The 20,848-nt window shown below is 48.5% G+C and overlaps 1 protein-coding gene across 7 annotated transcripts in view; it reads left to right on the forward strand.

Annotated features, from left to right (window-relative positions):
• BCL11A (BCL11 transcription factor A) overlaps window positions 1-20,462 on the forward strand; it is a 76,346-nt gene extending 55,884 nt beyond the window's left edge. For 3 of the 7 annotated variants that reach the window (XM_071582201.1, XM_071582199.1, XM_071582203.1), the window contains exon 3: window positions 7,150-13,445. In XM_071582201.1, coding sequence (XP_071438302.1) covers window positions 7,150-9,155 — 2,006 coding nt within the window. In that variant the 3' untranslated portion in view covers window positions 9,156-13,445. Of the gene's footprint in view, window positions 1-7,149; window positions 13,446-16,325 lie in introns of those variants that run through there. The other 4 variants (XM_071582206.1, XM_071582202.1, XM_071582204.1 and 1 more) reach the window with 4 other exon arrangements.
• Window positions 20,463-20,848: the final 386 nt, after the last annotated feature.

The raw sequence follows: 20,848 nt of genomic DNA on the forward strand, positions 1-20,848 counted from the left end.
GACATTAAAGCTGAATAAAGAAGTTCCTTGGTTTGGCTCAGGCTGTTGCTCCCATAGTTTGGTGGTGAGCAGAAGGGAGGGGGGTGCTGACTGCAGGGTGCAGGTGTTGGAATCACTTTTGTCTTTGCAGTGTGATGGTGAAAGGTGTGTGTGTGCCCTGTAGGTGCAGGCAGCCTGGTGAGACTCCTTGACCTTGTTTATAGGTGTGGGGTTTTGAGGAAGGTGGAGGAGCTAAGCCACCAGGGCTTGTGGTGCTGGTTTGTGGAGGGATGTGCTGAGAGCAAGGGATGCTGCGGAGAGCAAGGGATGCTGCCGAGAGAAGGGCTGGACCATCCAGGCTGCAAGGGCCAAGTCCTGGTCTGCTCGGAGCTTTCTCTGGCACGGGGATTTCTCTGAGGGAGTGATTGCAGCTGTGAATGAAATCTTTGTGAACACCATTGGCACGTCCTCAGTGGCTGCTTACGCTGTTTGGGAAAACACTGGGAAAAAACCAGGGTGTCTGTAACACCGCAGGTTTATGCATAGCCTGGGTGGTGCCCTGGGGCAGCACACAGAGACATGGACACGGACACAGACACACACAGATAGACACACACAGAGAAACACACACACGTGGACACACGGACACAGACACACACAGATAGACACACACAGAGAAACACACACACGTGGACACACGGACACAGACACACACAGATAGACACACACAGAGAAACACACACACGTGGACACACGGACACAGACACACACAAAGACACAGAGAGACACGGATGGACACACACACACACACACACACAGAAAGACACAGACACACACACACACAGACACCCACGATCACACAGACACACACAGACCCACACAAATGTGCACACACACAGACACACACACAGACAAACACACAGACACACAAACACAGGCACAAAGAGACACACACACACACAGACACGCAGAGAGACACAAACACACAGACACACACACACACGCAGACACACAGACACACACAAACACAGGCACAGAGAGACACACAGACACACACACAGACACACAGACACACACAGACACACACACACACACAGACACACACACACACACAGACACACACACACACACAGAGACAGACAAAAGCACACACAGACACACACACGCACACACAGACACAGACACACACATACACACACACACATGCTGCTCCGTAACCTGCTGCTCCTTCCCAAGCAGTTGCCCTGCCCCGAGGGCTGCCTGTCCTGGGTGGGGGCACCAGGAGGGTGCTGCCTGTGGCACTGCAGCGCTGCTCTGCTGTCCGGCGAGCAGCTTTCCTGGATCCAGCCCTGGCTTTTGAGAAATGAAGGAAGCTCTTCCAAAGCACATTGGCACACACATGCAGATTATTCCATTACTCACTTGGCAGTGCCTGAACCTGCATGCCTAGATCCAGAAATCTTTTTTTTTTAGTTTTTTTTCCCCTCCCAGCAGTGGCATCTAGCTGACAGCTTCTCCTCCCAGCTGGTCTTCTCCCCAGCATCTTGTCTGGCTTTGCTGCTGGTGGCTGTGGACATGGCTTTGGGTCGTGCTTGGAGCCAGCTCTGATGTGCCTGGAGGTGTTGGCTTGCTTTGACTCGGACTTTGAGCACAGTCCACAAGCACCAGCTTTTTCTTAATATAAAAAAGCCCCTTAATGCTGAAAGCAGCCATCTCTTCATATTTTACTGAGTAATTGTGCCAGCTGCCCTTAAAGGCACTGAAATGCCAATATCCATCCCGCTCATTTGTTAACATTTTGTGGATCAGCAGCTAAATCTTGTCACTTTGGTGTCACTGGTTAAATCACTTCTTTCAGGGGCATGGCAGGCAAGAGCTGTTCTGCTGCTTTTTTTTTAATATAGACAGGAGCCAATAACTTCAGCAACACTAAACATTTGTGCTGTAGTGAAATGCTGTGTGTTGTCACTAGTCCTTTGCTGGCTGGGATGTACAGAAGGAATAAATATGTAAAGGTGGGTGAGGCTTCACCAGCCAGGTGTCATCTTGGCCCCAGGTTGGTATTTGGTGCATGGTATCCACATGTAATTCTCCTACAGGGGTAATTTCCCAAATAGGAAGAAAATGAGCAGTAAAATTGGCTGGGAGGAAAAATGCACACGCAAAAACGTGGATGGTAATTGGAAGCTATTTGTAAAGAGTTGATGAGCTGTCCAGGAAGGAGAGGACAACTTTGGCCCAAATCCAAACCCCACTTCACTCGCTTCAGTGGTGAGATGAGAACAGCAATTAGATATTAAAAAAATCAATATATGACAATTAAAAAAATGGAAAATGGATAACAATCAATTGCAGTGAGAAACCATGGCTGGCAGGAGAGCTGAAGATGCTGAGGAAAACTCGTGCCTGGCACCAGTGGGGAGAGGAGGACAGAAAGTTTCTCAGGATTCTGGAGAAAAGAGAAGTGATAGATGGAAGAAACAGTAAGGTAGAAATTTTTTGTAAATATTTCTGCTGTAGACCTGGAAAGCAGCTGTGTTATTTTTCTGTATCATGGGTGGGTGATGATGTTTTTTCTAGCTCATTAGCAGCTGAGGAGGATTTTGCACAAGGTCCAGTGGAGAGAAATATTTTTAAATAAAAAGGCCCTGACAACTTGCACCCAAGAAATTCGGAAGAGTTGACATGTGATGCTGGTTTTTAAAAAGCTTATGGACTGGGAAGATGATGTCAAGAGCTGGCCAGGGTAACATGGCAGAGTTGGCAACACTGTGCTTATCTCTTCTGGGCAAAATAATTGAGGAGCCAACATAAGATTTCTATTGATAAAGAATTAAGGATAGAAATATAATTCGTGCCACTCAACTGAGATTTATGGAATATAGATCTTGTCAAATAAAGCTGATTTCATTCTTCTAGATGACAACTTTGGTTGATAAATGTAGATGAAATAGACTCTGCATAGTGTTGGACGTGGCACAGTGTGATACTGTGCATGGGAAGATGGAGCACTGGGTGGTACTGCTGGCACAGGTGATTCAGAGATGGCCAATAGAAAGAGATTTGGGACTGGGGGGGCTAAGCTGGAGAGGTCAGCAGGGGCCACAGTGGTGGTTATTGCTTTGTTGGTGATTCAGAAATTAATATGCCATTTTAGCTGATCTCTGCTGTGGATAAAGCAAAGGCATGTGGAGGGGTGGAGAGCAAGAGGGGTGGGTTTGTGGTGGGGTCTGGTAGGACTGTCAGGAAGAGTGTGTTGAGAACACACTGGGTACAGCCTGCTGTGCTCCTTGGTTGGAAGAACGGAATCGGGGCCGTGCTCACAGAGCTGGAGAACAGCACTCTGGAAGGCAGTGGCTCTGTGGGAGGCTCTGAGGAAAATCAGCTCTTCCCAGTGTGGTGCCAGTCTGAGAAGGGCTGGGCTGGTCCTTGAGTAGTGCAGCAGGATGGAGGGGGTGGCTTCAGGATGGAAAAATAACTGGATTTTAAAGTGTGGCTTGATTTTTGGGTTCACAGGGACCCTTGCTGTGCTCGAGGGGTCCTGTTGCTCACCAAGAGCTTTTTAAGGTATCAGCCACAAAAAAGACTGTACAGAAAGAGAACAGGTAGAGATTGAAGCCAGAGAAGTTCAGGTGGGCCCCAGTACCCATCTGAGAGTGTGGTTAGCTGTGGGAACTGGCAGTGGTGGGAAGCAGTGGGTGCTCTCCTTGTCTTTTGAGCTGGTTTGAATAGTTTTCACTGGGATTTTGTGCTTTGCCTCAAAGACATTCTGCGGGGCTGGAGGAGGTCACGCTTTACTGAAAGACTCTGTTGGGCACAGTGACATGTGCTGTAGAAAAGGTAGAGAGTGAGAGCTGGTGGTGCCTTCCAGCCTTAAATTCCTCGATGTGAAGCAGCAGCCAAGCATGTGAGCTCCAGCCTCGCTGCTGGTGGGCTGGTTCAGCAGGGACCTGCTTTTAGTCTGGATATTGGGGATTGCTGGTGGCCTCTTGGAAACCAGCTGAAAGCCCCAGTGGCATCACAGTGGATAGATAACACATCCCATTGCATTGTCCCAGTAGACTTTCTCCAGCTCTGTCCTTGGCCAGCACCAGCACTGCTGATACCCACCTTGCTTGCCCATGGTCATGCCCAGATGTGTTGGCTGGGAAACCTGCACGGACACAGAGGTGCCCACAGCAAAGAGACATCACAGCCTTTGGGTCCTGCAGCCCCATCTGACTCTTGAGGGGACCCACATGCTGTACCAAAAACCCCGTGGTGGTGGGATGGGGATGGGAGGACGGGAAGGGGAGTCCCTTCCAGACGCAGGGATTGCCGTGACTGTCTCAGGACCCGTCTCAGGACCCGTCTCAGGACCCGTCTCAGCGTTGACAGGCAGCGTGTGGATTAGTGCAGGAATTCCTGCAGTTCCACAAGGCTGCAGCAGACAGGAATGTATCTCTAGGTGGTGATATGGTCAGTCAATAGCCTTCATAATTAATCAAGCACTAATAGACAAATTAGAAGTCATGTCTCTTCAAAGCAGGAGGTGGAGACAAATGGCTGGTGGATTTTAACTGTTTCGCTCCTTTATTTTATTGCCTGGTTTTTGCTCCCTTGAAAATGGGTGTTTGCTTAGGGAAGTTTCGTCCATAAACATGATTTTAAATTTAAATTATTATCTTAATTAACCAAACACGGATGGTGAATTGAAAACTTGTTTTTCAGGCAAGCACATGAAGAATAATCTTAACATTTTACACTCCACTAAATCAATGTAGCCCTAATTTTGCCACGCAGGAAATCAATTCCAGTCTTTATAACAGTCGAAGATGTTATGAACAAAGTAATTTTGCAAATTATGGCGAGTAACACATTTATTGATGACTGTAGTTTAGGAATTTAGAATTTGTGAGCGCTGTAATATAATAAGGCTGCACTGGCAGGAGCTGAGTGAAATACAGATTATATGGTGAAACTGTAATGCATCATTTGCTATTAGTGGACTGGTAATAATTACCAGTTTCAAAGCAGCTTTTTCCATGTAATCTTTAGTCTCAGTTGTAACAGCCCTTCTCATTGACATTGTGATTACATGAGCTGCCCTTATGATCTGGAATATCTAGTTGATGGGAATGCTAAAATGTGGTAGTGAATGCTCGATGTTGTATCCTCATTAAGAGATAAAATGCTATTTTCTCTGACCTGATCTATAAGGTAGAGAGGCGAGGCAGCATTGCGTTGTTAGCTCCCACTGTGGAGTTAAAAACTTCCACTTCATTATAGTGAAACAAGATGAAATTTCCCTGTTTAAGGGGTTTTTTTTCCTGAGCTCACAAATGAGCATAGGAATGTGAAAGTCCAATTGAATTTCCCTCTGATTTCAGCAGATTTAAGTATTTATCTGTGCTTGCATGCCTGGCACATGCTAAACACCACAGTGCATTTAATTCCAATGCCAGCCTCAGGATGAAACGTTAAATATTATTCCAAGGGCTTTTAAAGTGATTAAAGTGTTAAACGCCTGCTGTAGACGCTCGCCTGGTTCAGCTTCCCAGGCCAAACCTAGAGTAACAGCAGAGCCAGGAGGCTGGGAGGAAAGCTGGGATGGAGCAGCCAGCACTGGGGCTCACAGGATCACAGGATGCTTTGTGTTGGAAGGGGTAAGATACCTAGGTAAAGATACCTAAAGATACCTAGTTCTGTCTCACCCCCAGATCATCACTCAGCTCACCCCAGGAAGAAAATGCTCACACAAAGATTTTCTTCCCTTCTCACATGAAATGGGAAACACAGATAAAGCATTTTCAAATCTGCTTCATTTGGTTTTTAATTCGTATTAGGCAAATAGGGGAGACCTACTGGGGGTATCTCTCAGTGCAGTCAGTTCACCCAAGAGAGCTGCTTAAGGACCAGATTCCTTGGAATGTGAATGTTGGGTCAGTGCAGGAGTGTGTGGTGCAGGCTGATACCACCCCAGGCACTGATGCCCTTGAAGGGCTCCCATTTGTTCTCAGCAAACCTCAACATCGTGTTTAGTTTTCACAACACCATTAAGCAGCAGCTCTATGAGAACTGCTGGACGAGGCTGGAAAGGAATTTTTATCCTTCTCTTAGCTCTGGTTTGGGGTTACCAGCATTTAGCAGAAAGCATCCATGTGGGGGTGGAAGTGAATTATTCTCCAAATCCCAGTAATCAATAAAAGCACCCTCACCTTCGCCATATCTCACGCCACTCTTTGCTCGTGGGCAACCCTCAAAAAGTTATTCATCCCCCTTGTTTTGCCATATTTTAGAAGGGGCTGCTTTCTGCTGTCATTATTAGCCGGCTTTTTGTTTAGTTATTTATTAGTTGGTTGCTCTTTTATAATGTCCGTGTTATCTCCAAAAATAAATTATCATGAAATAGAGTTCGCTCGCTACTTGCCAAAGTGGCATTTACCATCCTCAGCTTCTTTTCAGCGCGAGAGAAATAATGCGGCTCCGTCAGGGCGCTCGGCCAGGCCTCCTGGCCACCCTCCAGCTCTTTCCCTGGCGGAGCTGCCGCTCTCTCTGCCTTCCCCTTTCCCTTGTCCCGTGCTTGAATTTTTTTTTTCTTTTTTTAATTTTTTTAATTTTGCCCCAGAGGTGAATCTCTGCTAAGGAGCAGAAATTGATGCCTAATTCTGTACTCATTGTCAGTCTCAAAATAAGGAGGAGATTAATAATGTGCTGATGCCCAGCTTGCTGGCAGTTGTGATGCTTTGGGTTGCTGCTTTGAACTGGTCTCTTATGTGAGTGCTTTTTAGTGGGGGATTTATTTATTTTATACTTATTTATCTACTTATTTACCCCTCACTCCGAATATGTGCAGCCTCTTGTAGCATACAATCTGCTGAGATGGAGCTGGCATTGATTGACTTTGATACCTCTTTTTCCCATAGCTTGTTTTGTGCTGTGTTTACCCACCAGTTCGATGTTGAACCCAGAGCTGGGGATGGTGGGAGGAGGTGGGTGTGCTTTGGGTGGGTCTGGACCTCCCTGTTCTCTCCCTTGTCTCCTCCTGTCCATCCCTGTGCCTGAGCTGGGATGTCCCTTCCCCAGCTCCGGACTGAGTGTCCCAGAGGAGAGGAGCATAGGCGGGGAGTTGAGCTCTCACCCGCCGCTGGATGGCCGGAGATTGACGCTGCTTATTGTGTTATTTTACAGGTAAAGATGAGCCCAGCAGCTACACGTGTACGACTTGTAAACAGCCTTTCAACAGCGCCTGGTTCCTCTTGCAGCACGCACAGAACACGCACGGCTTACGGATCTACCTAGAAAGCGAGCACGGCAGCCCCCTGACGCCACGGGTTGGTATCCCAACAGGACTAGGTGCAGAGTGCCCTTCCCAGCCACCTCTCCACGGGATTCACATTGCAGACAATAACCCTTTTAACCTGCTCAGAATACCCGGCTCGGTCTCGAGGGAGGCGTCGGGGCTGGGAGAAGGGCGTTTCCCACCCACGCCGCCCCTCTTTAGCCCTCCCCCGAGGCACCATTTGGATCCGCATCGCATTGAGCGCCTGGGTGCGGAAGAAATGGCTCTGGCCACCCATCACCCTAGTGCCTTTGACAGGGTGCTGCGACTGAACCCCATGGCGATGGAGCCCCCCGCTATGGATTTCTCCCGGAGGCTGCGGGAGCTGGCCGGCAACACCTCCAGCCCACCCTTGTCCCCGAGCCGGCCCAGCCCTATGCAAAGGTTGCTGCAGCCCTTCCAGCCTGGCAGCAAGCCCCCGTTCCTGGCCACGCCGCCCCTTCCTCCTCTGCAGTCCGCTCCTCCTCCCTCCCAGCCCCCCATGAAGTCCAAGTCCTGCGAGTTCTGTGGGAAGACCTTCAAGTTTCAGAGCAACCTGGTGGTCCACCGCCGGAGCCACACTGGGGAGAAGCCCTACAAGTGCAACCTCTGCGACCATGCCTGCACGCAGGCCAGCAAGCTGAAGCGCCACATGAAGACCCACATGCACAAGTCCTCCCCCATGACGGTCAAGTCAGACGATGGGCTCTCCACCGCCAGCTCCCCTGAGCCGGGCACCAGTGATCTGGTGGGCAGCGCCAGCAGCGCCCTCAAGTCAGTGGTGGCCAAGTTCAAGAGCGAGAATGACCCCAACATGATCCCCGAGAATGGCGATGAGGAAGAGGAGGAGGAGGAGGAGGAGGAAGAGGAGGAGGAGGAGGAAGAGGAGGAGGACTTGAACGAGAGCGACAGGCCGGACTATGGCTTCGGAATGAGCCTGGAGGCGGCCCGGCACCACGAGAACAACTCGCGGGCTGGCGAGGAGGGCCGGTCGATGCCAGACGTCATGCAGGGCATGGTGTTGAGCTCCATGCAGCATTTCAGCGAGGCCTTCCACCAGGTCCTGGGGGAGAAACACAAGCGGGGCCACCTCCCCGAGCCCGAGGTGCACAGGGACACTTGCGACGAAGATTCGGTGGCCGGCGAGTCCGACCGCATCGACGAGGGTGCGATCAACGGCCGGGGCTGCTCCCCGGGGGAGTCCGCCTCGGGAGGCCTGTCCAAAAAGCTGCTGCTGGGTAGCCCCAGCTCCCTGAGCCCCTTCTCCAAACGCATCAAGCTGGAGAAGGAGTTCGACCTGCCGGCCGCCGCCATGCCCAACACCGAGAACGTTTACTCCCAGTGGCTGGCGGGCTACGCCGCCTCCCGGCAGCTGAAGGACCCCTTCCTCAGCTTCGGCGACTCCCGACAATCGCCCTTCGCCTCCTCCTCCGAGCACTCCTCGGAGAACGGCAGCCTGCGCTTCTCCACACCGCCGGGCGAGCTGGACGGAGGGATCTCAGGCCGCAGCGGCACGGGAAGCGGAGGGAGCACCCCCCATATTAGTGGCCCGGGCCCTGGCAGGCCCAGCTCAAAAGAGGGCAGACGCAGCGACACTTGTGAGTACTGTGGGAAGGTCTTCAAGAACTGTAGTAATCTCACCGTCCACAGACGGAGCCACACGGGCGAGAGGCCGTATAAGTGTGAGCTTTGCAACTACGCCTGCGCCCAGAGTAGCAAGCTCACCCGGCACATGAAAACACACGGGCAGGTGGGAAAGGACGTTTACAAATGCGAGATTTGTAAGATGCCTTTTAGCGTGTACAGTACCCTGGAGAAACACATGAAAAAATGGCACAGTGATCGAGTCTTGAATAACGAGATAAAAACTGAATAGAGGTATATTCGTACCCCGCCCTCCCCATCCCCCCCCGCCCCAACCCATCCCGCATCCCCGTAGAGGTTTTCTAGTCCCTTGTGATGGAAGTCATGGAAGCTAAGGATATTTGGAAAGTGCTTGTCACCAGCACACCCTGTTTATTTTCTTTTTGTTCTCACCGTTTGAATGCATGATCTGTATCGGGGCAATACTATTGCATTTTACGCAAACTTTGAGCCTTTCTCTTGTGCAATAATTTACATGTTGTGTATGTTGGGTTTTTTTTTTTATTTTGGGTTGTTTTTTTTTTTATTTTGGTTGGTTTTCTTTTTTTTACTTTTTGGATTAGACAGCATGTATGGTATGTTATGGCTGTTTTTAAATTGTCCCTGATTAGTTGCTGAGCAAACATGTCGCTGTTTCCAATTCCGTTCGGGAAAAAAAAAAAAGGAGAAAAAAAAAAAGAGGAAAAAAGAGGAGGAAAAAAAAAAAGAAAAAAAAGTGAAACAAAACCAAACCCGAGAGCAAACAAAACCGACCATGCTGCATACATCCTGTAATACATATCATGTACAGTTTTGTTTTGTGACGTGCAAAGGAAAACACGCTTTGGGTGACCCTCTGCGGACAGGACCGATAGCGCCGAAGAAGCATTGGGTTAGGTAGATTGCTGTCTTAAAGGAATAACCCCACTGATTGGAGAAAGAGTTCCCCTAGGAACATCTATTAAAAAAAATGGCCTTTAATTGGAAAGTAACCAGTTAGGAAGAGGTAGATTTCTATTAGTTTGGTTACACACACACACACACACACACACACACACACACTAATAATAATAATAAACAATCTGAGTGCCTTGGATGTGTCGCGGCCGATGCCGATGGCTCCTTCCTGCTCGTCCTCCACGCGCAGCTCGTCGGCCGCGGCGTTTGAGCCTCCCACCGAGCGCGAGTCCGTCCCGCGCCCCTTCCAACGCCGGCTCCCTAGGAACGAAGAGGAAGGAGAAAACTAAGGAAGAGAAAGAAATGACCCGCTCAGTCCTAGTTAAGCATCATTCTTCTCCACCTTTTTAATTATTTTTGTAATTATTTTTAAACCAAACTGATCACACCAGTCTAAAAACCTGCTTTGCTCCTGGAGAGAGCTTAAAACGAGATGTAGAATCTTCCCCCGGCCCCTTCCCAAAACTTTTATTCGCTTTCCCCATCGATGATTAAATAGAATGTGAAACGTGCAGAGGCCCTTCAACACCATTAAACACACAATAAAGGAAATGTGTTTTATGAAGATATTTACTTTTAATAATATCTTTTATTGATTCTGGCACCAAAACAAATAAATCCGGAGCCACTTGGTTGTCAAGCTGACAATCAAATTATATAAACTTTAAGACCTCGTGTATACCGTATAAAAAATAAAATAAAGACTGGCAATAATATTATACCGAGTGTAACAGATAGAGGAGCAAAAACATAAATAAATTGTGATTTATTAGCACAACGTGGTACTGTTTGCCATTTAAAACTAGAACAGGTGTATAAGCTAATACCGACACAATGATCAACTATGAACTATTGAGACTTGCCTTTAATGTGACGCTTGGAAGAAGCAACAGAAAATTTAAAAAAGAAAAAAAAAAGAGGAAAAAAAGCAAGAGTAGCAGTATCTGTCTGTGCTCCCTAAAAGTTGTCCTTCATTTTTTTTTCCCCATCCTCTGTGTGCTATTTGTGTTGATGTGGAAGAGGAATCCTTGTTTTATTCTTAAGCTAGAGCCCACCCCGGTTGGTGTTCAAATAGCACTTGACTCTGCCTGTGATGTCTGTATCTTTTCTTTAATCGAAGGTACAGAGGTTGAGTATAAAATAAGACTGCTCAGATAGGACAATTAAGTGCACTGTACAATTTTCCCAGTTTACAGGTCTATACTTTTAAGGGAAAAGTTGCAAGAATGCTGAAAAAAAATAATAATAAAAAAATAAAAATTGAACTCGATCTCATTGATGAGCATAAAAAAACCACCCCCCCACAAAACCACACAAACTTTGCCAGCCATTTACTTGACTAATCTTATCTTCTCGGACGCGACATTGCAGCGCTGTGAATGGAAACAGACTCTACACCCACATAAAATGAATGATTGCTTTTGCTCCTACAGTGCAAGGATTTTTTTGGGTATTTTTGTTTTTTGTACAAAAAAAAGGAAAAGAAAAAATGCCACAAAAATTTTTTTTAAATATAAATGTTAAGAAATTTTTTTTAAGGAAAAGAAAAAAAAACCACAACACTTCATTATGTTTAGGGGGAAACTGTATTTTAGGGTTCATCGTCTTGGTGGTGTACAAGACTTGTTATTCATTTTAAAATGGTAGTGGAAATTCTATGCCTTGGATATACACAGCTCTTCAGGTTGTATAAAAACATGCATTGGGGAAAGGTTTAAGATTATATAGTACTTAAATATAGGAAAATGCACACTCATGTTGATTCCTATGCTAAAACACATTTATGGTCTCTTTTTTCTGTATTTCTAGAATGGTATTTGAATTAAATGTTCATCTAGTGTAGGCACTATAGTATTTATATTGAAGCTTGTATTTTTAACTGTTGCTTGTTCTCTCAAAAGGTATCGATGTACCTTTTTTGGTAGTGGAAAAAAAAAGAAAAAAAAAACCACAGGCTGCCACAGTATATTTTTTTAATTTGGCAGGATAATATAGTGCAAATTATTTGTATGTTTCAAAAAAAAGAAAAAAGACAAAAAAAGTGTGACATTGTACAGATCGGAGGCCATATGATGGCTCTCTGGGGGAAACCTGTTCCGATGTCACGCTGCTTGGCCGTCACAGAGGGGTGTACATATCTTTTTGCGTTCTTTTTTCCTGCTGCCATACTGTATGCAGTACTGCAAGCTAATAACGTTGGTTTGTTATGTAGTGTGCTTTATGTCCCTTTCCTTCTATCACCCGACATTCCAGCATCTTAACTTCATATGCAGTAAAAGAAAGAAAAGAAAAGAAAGGAGAAAGAAAAAAAAAGCTTAAAAAAAAAGGAAAAAAAAAAGAACAGAAAAAACCGTTTTGCAGTTTTTTTCATTGCCAAAAACTAAATGGTGCTTTATATTTAGATTGGAAAGAATTTCATATGCAAAGCATATTAAAGAGAAAGCCCGCTTGAGTCAATACTTTTTTGTAAATGGCAATGCAGAATATTTTGTTATTGGCCTTTTCTATTCCTGTAATGAAAGCTGTTTGTCGTAACTTGAAATTTTATCTTTTACTATGGGAGTCACTATTTATTATTGCTTATGTGCTCTGTTCAAAACAGAGGCACTTAATTTGATCTTTTATTTTTCTTTGGGGTGGTTTTTTTGGGGGGGGCAATTTTTTTTAATTTTTTTTTTTTTATTATTTGGATGACCAAAGGTCATTACAACCTGGCTTTTTATTGTATTTGTTTCTGGTCTTTGTTAAGTTCTATTGGAAAAACCACTGTCTGTGTTTTTTTGGCAGTTGTCTGCATTATCCTGTTCATACACCCATTTTGTCCCTTTATTGAAAAAATAAAAAAAAAACCTTAAAGTACACAGTGTCAGCTTCTGGTGTCCTCATTTGGCACAGGCTGGAGGTGCCTCCAGCAGCAGGACGTAGGAGGAGGTCCCACAGGGCGTTCTGGGGGACGTGCTCCCATCCCCGGGGAGTGCCCACCACCCAGCCTGGCCTTAAATAAGCTGGAGGATTTTTGGGTTAAGGAGTTTGCTTTCGGGCCAGTGGAAAGTGCTTGCAGTCTGGACCTGTAGTTTGGGGTTTTTTCCTCTCTAGTGCAGGACTGAGCTGTGACCCCCTCCCCACGTTAACCTGCAGCACCCCCGGCCTTCACTCGCTCTGCAGCAGGGACTTCTCTCCCTGTTTGGCAATGCTTTGGCAGAAGGGATGAGCAAACAAAAAGCTCTGCAGCCTCCCCAGAGACTCTCCCCAGTCCCCAGCTGCTTTTGGGGCCGTGGGGTGGAATCAGCCACTGGTGCAGCTGATTTCTCTCGGAGGGCTGAGACCTTACGCCGTGGCTCTGGGACTGCACTGACCCCAGCCCAAGGCCCCCAGCCCCGCTCCTGGCTGCAGCTGGGAGCTCCCCTCTTCTCCCCTGGGCTTTCATTTTTTTTGGTGGGAATCGCAGGTTGATGTGCATGACTCTCTAAAAGGTGGAGTTCAGGTCCCCCCGGTCCCCCCTTAGGGGTCTGTATATGTTGTCAGTTCGAAAAAATACCGCATGTTGCAGCATCTCTTTACTTTATTAAAGCACATACCACTGTGATATTGTCTCTTGCTGTTCCTAGTGTAATGGATTTAATACTTTTTTTTATTATTATTTTCCTTTTTTTGATTTCTGTAAAACCTTCCAGTTGTTCTGTCGTCTTCTTGTGATGGCATCATATGTTGCCTGTATTTTTACCCCAGCGCCTTCTCAAGGGGAACTTTGGAGTTTAAAATAAGACAGAAATACATATCTAAAGAAAAGGACTTACTCCTTTTCTAGGAGAGGTTTTAAAAAAAATAGAGCTCCACTGTAATCCTGGGACAGAAGGAGTGAAGGTTGTGTTGTCTGGGCTGGTGGGATGAGCTTTCAGGGGGGTAGAAAAGTGCTGGCAGCACCCCTGGACCGCACTGCCCTTTGGAGGGATGGTACCCACTGGGTACTGGAGCTGGGGATGTGTCAATGTGGGCACTGCCAGAGGGGTCCCCAGCACAGCGTAGGGGAGGCAGGGTCTGGCACTAGCACAGCGAGCTCAAGGTGTCAGGGATGGACACTGGCTGTTCCCAGGAGGGCTGGGGCACGCAGGGATGTGCATTACAGCTGCTTTGATGACAGGACTCTCAATCCTGTGCCATGGACTATCTGTTTGGAGTCAGGTCTCTCCCTCCCTCTCACCGTTTTTGTTGCTGGTTGTTGAGACCATGGTCGAGGTGCTGTCGAGGGGACTCAGGTTAGCCAATGTGCCTGGAGTCAAGCGGAGCCTGACTCTTTTAGAGCAGGTGCTGTTCCCTGTGTCTATCCTGCAGTGGTCGTCGTTCCACTACCTTTATCCTTACTATGTTTTACATATGGAATAATCATACATACAATCATACAGCCAGACATCTGCATAGAGATCCATGTACAGGCACCACTGGGTAGACCTGGGCTCCGTGTGCTGCCGAGGATTAACCAGTGCAAGGCCTACAATTATTTACTAAATCGCATTCCAAGAGATAAATCTGATGGGTTTCTGAGAGCTGAACGAACCTGGTGGGTGCTGTGACGCCCTGTGGCCATGCACATGGGGCTGGGTGGTGGTTTGGAGGAAGGAGCTTTGGGAGAAGCAGCTCCTGCTGTAGGAGAAGTTGTCTGAATGCTGCTGGCAGGGGTGTAGCTTGGGAACAACCACGCACTGTCACCTCCACACCAAAGCAGAACTTGCAAAGTGATGTCTTTTCTGCCAGTGGCGATGAGTTAATGGTGTGGTAAACCCAGTGAAGTTTGTTGGGTTGGGGTGGGACATGGATGTCCAAGGCCCCACCATGTGCTCTCGAGCTGCTGTGGCATCCTGTGCACGCGTGACCTGCGCTCCCAAGAGACTTTGCTGCTTTTCTCTGTGCAAAAAGATGATGTCTCTAAAAGGGAGAGCAATACTTGGGTGACAAGTGTCTCTGTTGTTAAAATCACAACCCTAACAATTTCAAGGAGGAATGTGGTTTTATGGCATAGACCCCTTGGCTGTTAGTGTTTAATCTCCTCCAAATTAAATGATTAATGTAATGAAGGCACTGCAACAGTATCCAGAATTTAGACTACAGATGTTTCATATTTATTATGTTTCCACGGGCTGAGATAATAATACAGGAATTAAGTGATACCATGCCTTTGCTTGACATTCAGGAGGCTTTGGCATATCTAATGTGATACAGTTTCAGGGTTTATCTAGGTGCAGAGTTTGTACTAAGAGATACCAGCTGCTCTTTCAGCTCCCTCCTTCTCTTTTTTCCTCCAATAAAGGTTGAAACCCATTTCTGGCGGATGCATGGGCAAGTTGTAGTATTGACTAGGAGAGTGATACTGCCTGGGGGGCTCTTTGCCAGAGCTGCTGAAGAGATGCTGCTCCTCGAGCCCAGATGCTTGGCTGCTGGTTTCAAAGGAGCCACAGGGATCCAGGAGTGGCAGGAGGCATGGGAGGACCCCAAGGTTTTGTGCCCCTTGGTGGGATATGTGGTTTGCAGTGGTGGTGTGCTTGTGGCTGGGACAGCTTGGAAGTCTCAGCCAGCTCTAACATCAGCCTGGAAATGTGTGGGGCTCAGGCACCAGCAGTATCAAGCCCTCCCGGGGGGGGGGTGAAATCAGGCACGTGCCCTTTACTTGAGGAAACACTCCAGTTTCACCCAGTGAAGATCTGGCCTAGGGGGGAGTTGCTTATTTAGTCCTGACAGCAGCTCACTCTTCAACCACTCTTATAAGTATTAATGAAGGAATTTCCATAGACAGCAGCTCCCCGGTGGGGCTGTGGAGGTGTGTTTTGAGGGCTGTGCTGAAGATGCTCCAGCCTCACCATCACCTGTGGTGTAGCCCTTAAGTCTGCTGTGTGGGGCAGTCGGTGCTTGGTGATGGGCCCTGAGCAGGGGCTCTCCGCTGCTCTCTTGCTCCCTCTGAGTGGAGCTGTCCTGGTGCTCCATCCCACGCTGCTGGAGTCGGGGCTTTGCAGCTTGAGCTTTGCTGCTGCAGTGTTCACTTCCATCCAATGTGTAGCGAGTCGGGAAGAGTCCTCTGTGACCCACCCGCCGTGTGCCGTGTTAACAGTACCAGCTTTAAGAGGGTCTACAGCACTGTGGGTGCTAGAGGAAATCCCTGAGGTTCTGGGGAAGAATAGGAGGAGGTTTTAAGACAGGCCGGCTTGGTCCTTGCCCAGGTGTCTCAGTAAAGCCCCGAGGTTTTTCCTCCTAAATGATCCCTGCGGTTCCTGCGTGGTGCCGAGGATGCTGGATGCAGAGTGTGGCCTGAGAGGAGGAAGGGCTCCCATCCTGCCGTGTCCCTCTGTGACAGTTGGGTGTCCTAGTTGTTAAACACACGAAAAAAAGAGGCAAAAAAAAAAGTAGGATAAGGGAATGACTCATAGCGTGGGCCGTGTCACACCTGTTCTCTCCTCTGTCCCCATGCTCTCTGTAGGTGCGGCGTACCCCCCCAGCTGGCGCAGCGCCCAGGGAGCCCCGGATGTCTGGCAGTTTTCGGATGGAAGTTCAAGAGCACTTAAATTCTGAAAGGAGGTGAAGCTGGGGCGTCTCGGCGTCCGGAGGTGGCCTCTGTCCTGCTGGCTCGCTGCGTCCCCGGGAGAGCCTGAGGAGTCCCCCGCCGAAGGCAGCGCTCCCCGGGCTCCTCCTGCCTGCAAGACTATCGTATTTATATTTTGTAATAGAGTACAACACTTCTTCGGGGTTGGTTTTTTGTTTCTTTTTTTTTTGGTCGTTTCTTTTTTATTTTCTAAAAACAAAAACGAAAAAACAAACAAAAAAAGCAGACCCACCCACCAAGGTCAAGGGCTTATTGATGGCTTCAACCAGCTCCTTCCCCCGTGGAAAAGACTGTCTTGCTCTCATGGACAACCCGGCCTGTTGGTTATCCCCGCAACGTGCCATTCCTTGGGAGGCACATCTGATGTGATGAATTAAAAATAAAACAAAACACAGTGCAGGTCTGTGGGTGGGTGGGAAATTGCCATAATAAATGTTGGAGCTTTAGGTTTTGTTTGCTCTGTCTTTAATTTTTAATGCTAACAAGGGCCAGGCAGCTGGTATGACTTTGTACTCCCGTATTGGCTGCAGAGAACCAAGTGCTGAGTTTACGCCAGGGCCGGTGTTGGTGCAAGGCCGTGGCACTCTGAGTGGTGGTGAACCACCACCGGTGTTTGGTGGTGCTGAAGGGGGGTCCTCCCAGCTCTCCTCCATCGTCTCTTGGTGAATGCCAGCTGTTACATTTCTGCTGTGAAACCACGTACTTTTGGGGCTGGTGGGATCTGTGATACCGCTGGGGTCCGTGCGAGGAGCAGTGAGGCCAGCGACAGGTTTGGGGAGGAGCGATAGCCTTGCTATGGAGGTGCTGTCAGTACCAGGGCAGGCAGAGCCCTGCCCTGAGCTGGAGGCCCTGCTGTCAGGTTGGTGTCCTGGTGTGTCCCACACTTTGCACAAGGGGCACAAGTTTTCCCCCTTGCCAGTGATGCTCATGCCCTGCTCGGCGCTGAGCACCCACCCAAGGAGGCGGCTGGTTCAGGGCCGGGTGCTTTGCTGAGCAGGAGGTGGGCTAAGTGTGAGCTTGTGTGCTGTCTGCAATGGGATTTATAGGCTGTTGCTACTCCTGTCAGTGCCGACGAGTGGGAATGGACCTTATTTGGTGAAAGAAGCGGGCTGGGTAGCGAGTGGAGTGGCTGCCTGGCTGTGGGGCTGGCAGGACACTCACTGCGGGGATCAGCAGGACGGAGCCACGGGCAGGGGCCAGCGGGTGTGTTTGCTTTGTGGATTAACTTCAGGCTCACTTCTGTTTTATTCAACTCCTTCCTTAAAATCTGAGATCCTCCGTTGGGGTGACTGTCTGTTTCCTTTGCCATGGGGAAAACGATGTTGCCTGTGGTGATTGCTCTTTAGTTTCTTTAAATCCTCGGGCTCTGCTTCCCGCCGTGGTCTGGGCACAGCACAAGCACAGACACTTTGGTACCTTAAAATTTGGCAAGGGGTCGAGACACGAGCACCTCCAAGGAATGCCACCCTGGGATCCTGGATGACTTGGTGCACAGGGGCCCAAAGGGAGCTGTTGCTGCTGCTTTTAAGGCAGTTTGGTCTTTGAGGTCAAACCACCCAAAAGTCTACGCACATCCCTCAACTTTTTTTTTAACCATTTGGAGATGTTTTTAAAGGTCCTTCCTACCCCAGCCTGTGCTACCACCTCTGTATGTGCACATGAGGGGGTTTTGGAGGCTCGGAAGGGTGAATCCCGTTGGATTCGGCATCCCACTGACTGGGCGCAGCATCGCTGGCCATTTCTCAGCGCCATTGGCTGCGCTGTGTCCGTGCCCACAGCTGTGCCCGATCAGCGCTGATTGGGGTTCAGGGGCTCGCGCGGGTCCCCTCCCTGATTGCCAACCAGTCTCACCTGCTCCGTATCTAACCCGGCCTGGCCCAGGCCCGCTGGGAGCAGCTTTATGAGAGCTCTCAGCGAAGTGACTGTCCCTGAGGGTGTCTCGTTCTCACTTTTCCCGAGTTCGTGGACGCCTTCTGGAGTAGTTGGTTATGCTTTTGCTGTGGTGGAACAAGCGTGGCTTGTCTCCCTCAGCAGCCAGAGTGAGGCAGGGGCTTCTCCCAGGAAAAAAACAAAGAAAAAAGCAAAGAGGTGGCGGCGGAATGGGTTCTGCCGGGCGCGGAAGGGATATCTGTCCTCTCCTGAAGAGCTGAAGGTAAAAAGAAATAGTTCTTATAATGTTTGGTTTTTTAAATGTAGGTGTTAAGCTCTCTCCCAGCTCTTAGGACTTTAAAACATCTCCAGGATTCGTGTTGCCTTAAAGTTGCAAACAGCTGTAATGTCTGTGCTGAGTACCTGGGAATGGCCCAGCTTAGCTGTGAGGGTCGCGTTAAAAAGCTGCTTTTTCAGGCTTGGAGACGATTTGATTTGCTGTGTTTGATTTCTAAGCACACTTTTCTGAGACTAAAATGCAGCAAAGATCGAGTAGTCTGTGAAGTTTAACTTAAATTTTGCTTTCAAAAGAATTAATATTTTGGCTGTGCGATGCGTTTGGGCTGTGGGCTTTTAGGAGATGAGAGGCCTCTCTCCAGAAGGGATCTGAAAACGGATCTAAACGCTGCGAATGGGAGTGTGGCTTGAAAACTCAAACTCCCTGTGTTTTGTTTCAACCCCAGCTTTGTGTTGGGTCCCAGTAAGTGCTGTGGGACCAACAGCAGCATCATCAGGCTGGGGAGCATCGTGGTGTTGGTGGGTGGCAGCGTGAGTGTGGACTCTGAGGGAAGGGGGAGAGGAGCTCCATCCTCCTCGGGCTGCTGGAGGTTATTTTGCCAACTGTGCTTTTTGCTCTGTACTTTGGTTTTTCATCTCACTTCTTGTGCTGCTGTGTTTGAGCTCTCTGGGTGCTGGTGGGACCCAGGGGTGAGCCTTTACCTGTGGATTTTTGGTGGTAAGGCAGAGGACCTTCTAACCATCACTGCCGTTCTGGGGCTCCCTGCCCTGGTGTGGGATTTCACCTGATCTCACTATAAAGTATTTTTGAGGAGTGAGCTGAACACCCTCTCTCTCCCCCAAAAATGAGAGTGGTGCCTCATTTGCTTCTTTTCTTACTCTCTGCTTCTCCTCTTGCCTAGTTTTCCCATTTCAGGTGCGGTTAGGCATCATCATTCATTTGTATGTTGGATCTGCTTCAAGTCTATTGAACACTGTTGCTCCTCCATCCCAGTCCTCTCCCCTCAAAAATCACCCTCTTAACATTCATCTTCTCCAGGGATCCAAACAATCAATTATTCCCAAGGAAATATGGAGTTTGAGGGGGGGGAGAACAACAATAAAAATACCAACCAAACCCCAAATGCGGCTCTTACTCCTTAATCTCAGTGGATAGAGTTACACATCTGGTAGAGGCTTGCTCGTTGTTGCCGTTACTTTTATTGCATCTTTAGCAGTGATGAAGTTCAGATGGCAGAGCCAGTGGGCCCCAATTTAATTTGGTCTGGCTGCCTGTAATGAGCAGGATGGGATCCCTGGGAATGCTGGGCTAGGCTGTGGTTCCAGCGGGCAGGCAAAACCCCATGGTGTGGCTGGGGGGGTGGAAAATCTGGTAACAGGTGGGTGGAGGTGCCTGTGCTGTGTGAGCATCAAATCCTGTGCTGAGGGGGGTGGATGGACAGGTAGTTTCTCATACCAAAACCCAGAACCAAGGAGATAAAGTGAATTTCTAACGTGGCTGGGGTGTGTGTGCCGCGATGCTTCCTGAGGTTGCTGTAGCCCTGATGGCTCTTCCCTGGCCATTCCTGTGAGCCCCTGGGTCTCCAGTGGTGATGTACAGAAGCTCCCACCTCTTCCCCAATGTCTGCATGTGTCTAAGGGCTATCCAGGACTCATTTTCGGGCCTCCTGGCGGTGGGATATGTGCATGCAAAATGAAGGTTGTATTTGGCTTCTCATATTTGGATCTATATTCCATATTGTGTTGACCAAGAAAAAAACACCTCAGCCCCCGTGCTGAAGAATGTGATGGACTGATGACTTTCACAAACGTACTGTAAATCAAGGAGGCTAATAAATATTTGCTATTAATAAATTGGGGCTACTGCCTTTCAAGTTATTTTCATGTTTTACAACATCCTGATTTAAATGGCACCAAGAAGGTGGTACCTTTGGACCTCCCCTCCTCCCCCAGCGTGGTGTGGTGAAGTTCAATCTCAAAGGCTCAGGCATGAGTGTTTTCCTCCATGAGGAGGTTTAGGTGGAGCAGTAAGACCCCTGCCCAACCCCACAGAGCAGTGAGGGGGTGGCCCCAGGGACAGGGTCCCCTGGGCAAGGTGTGGCCCCTCGCTGGGTTGTCCCTATGGTCTGGCAGATGATCCCCAGAGCTTGCCAAGCCCAGGGCATCAAAGAGCCTGCAGCCAAAAGCTCTCCCACCAGCCCCAGCTCATGCTAAACCTTTAATGGTTCCCACTT

Source organism: Pithys albifrons, chromosome 2, assembly GCF_047495875.1.
Source record: "Pithys albifrons albifrons isolate INPA30051 chromosome 2, PitAlb_v1, whole genome shotgun sequence".
In the NCBI taxonomy this organism is placed as follows: Eukaryota; Metazoa; Chordata; class Aves; order Passeriformes; family Thamnophilidae; genus Pithys; species Pithys albifrons.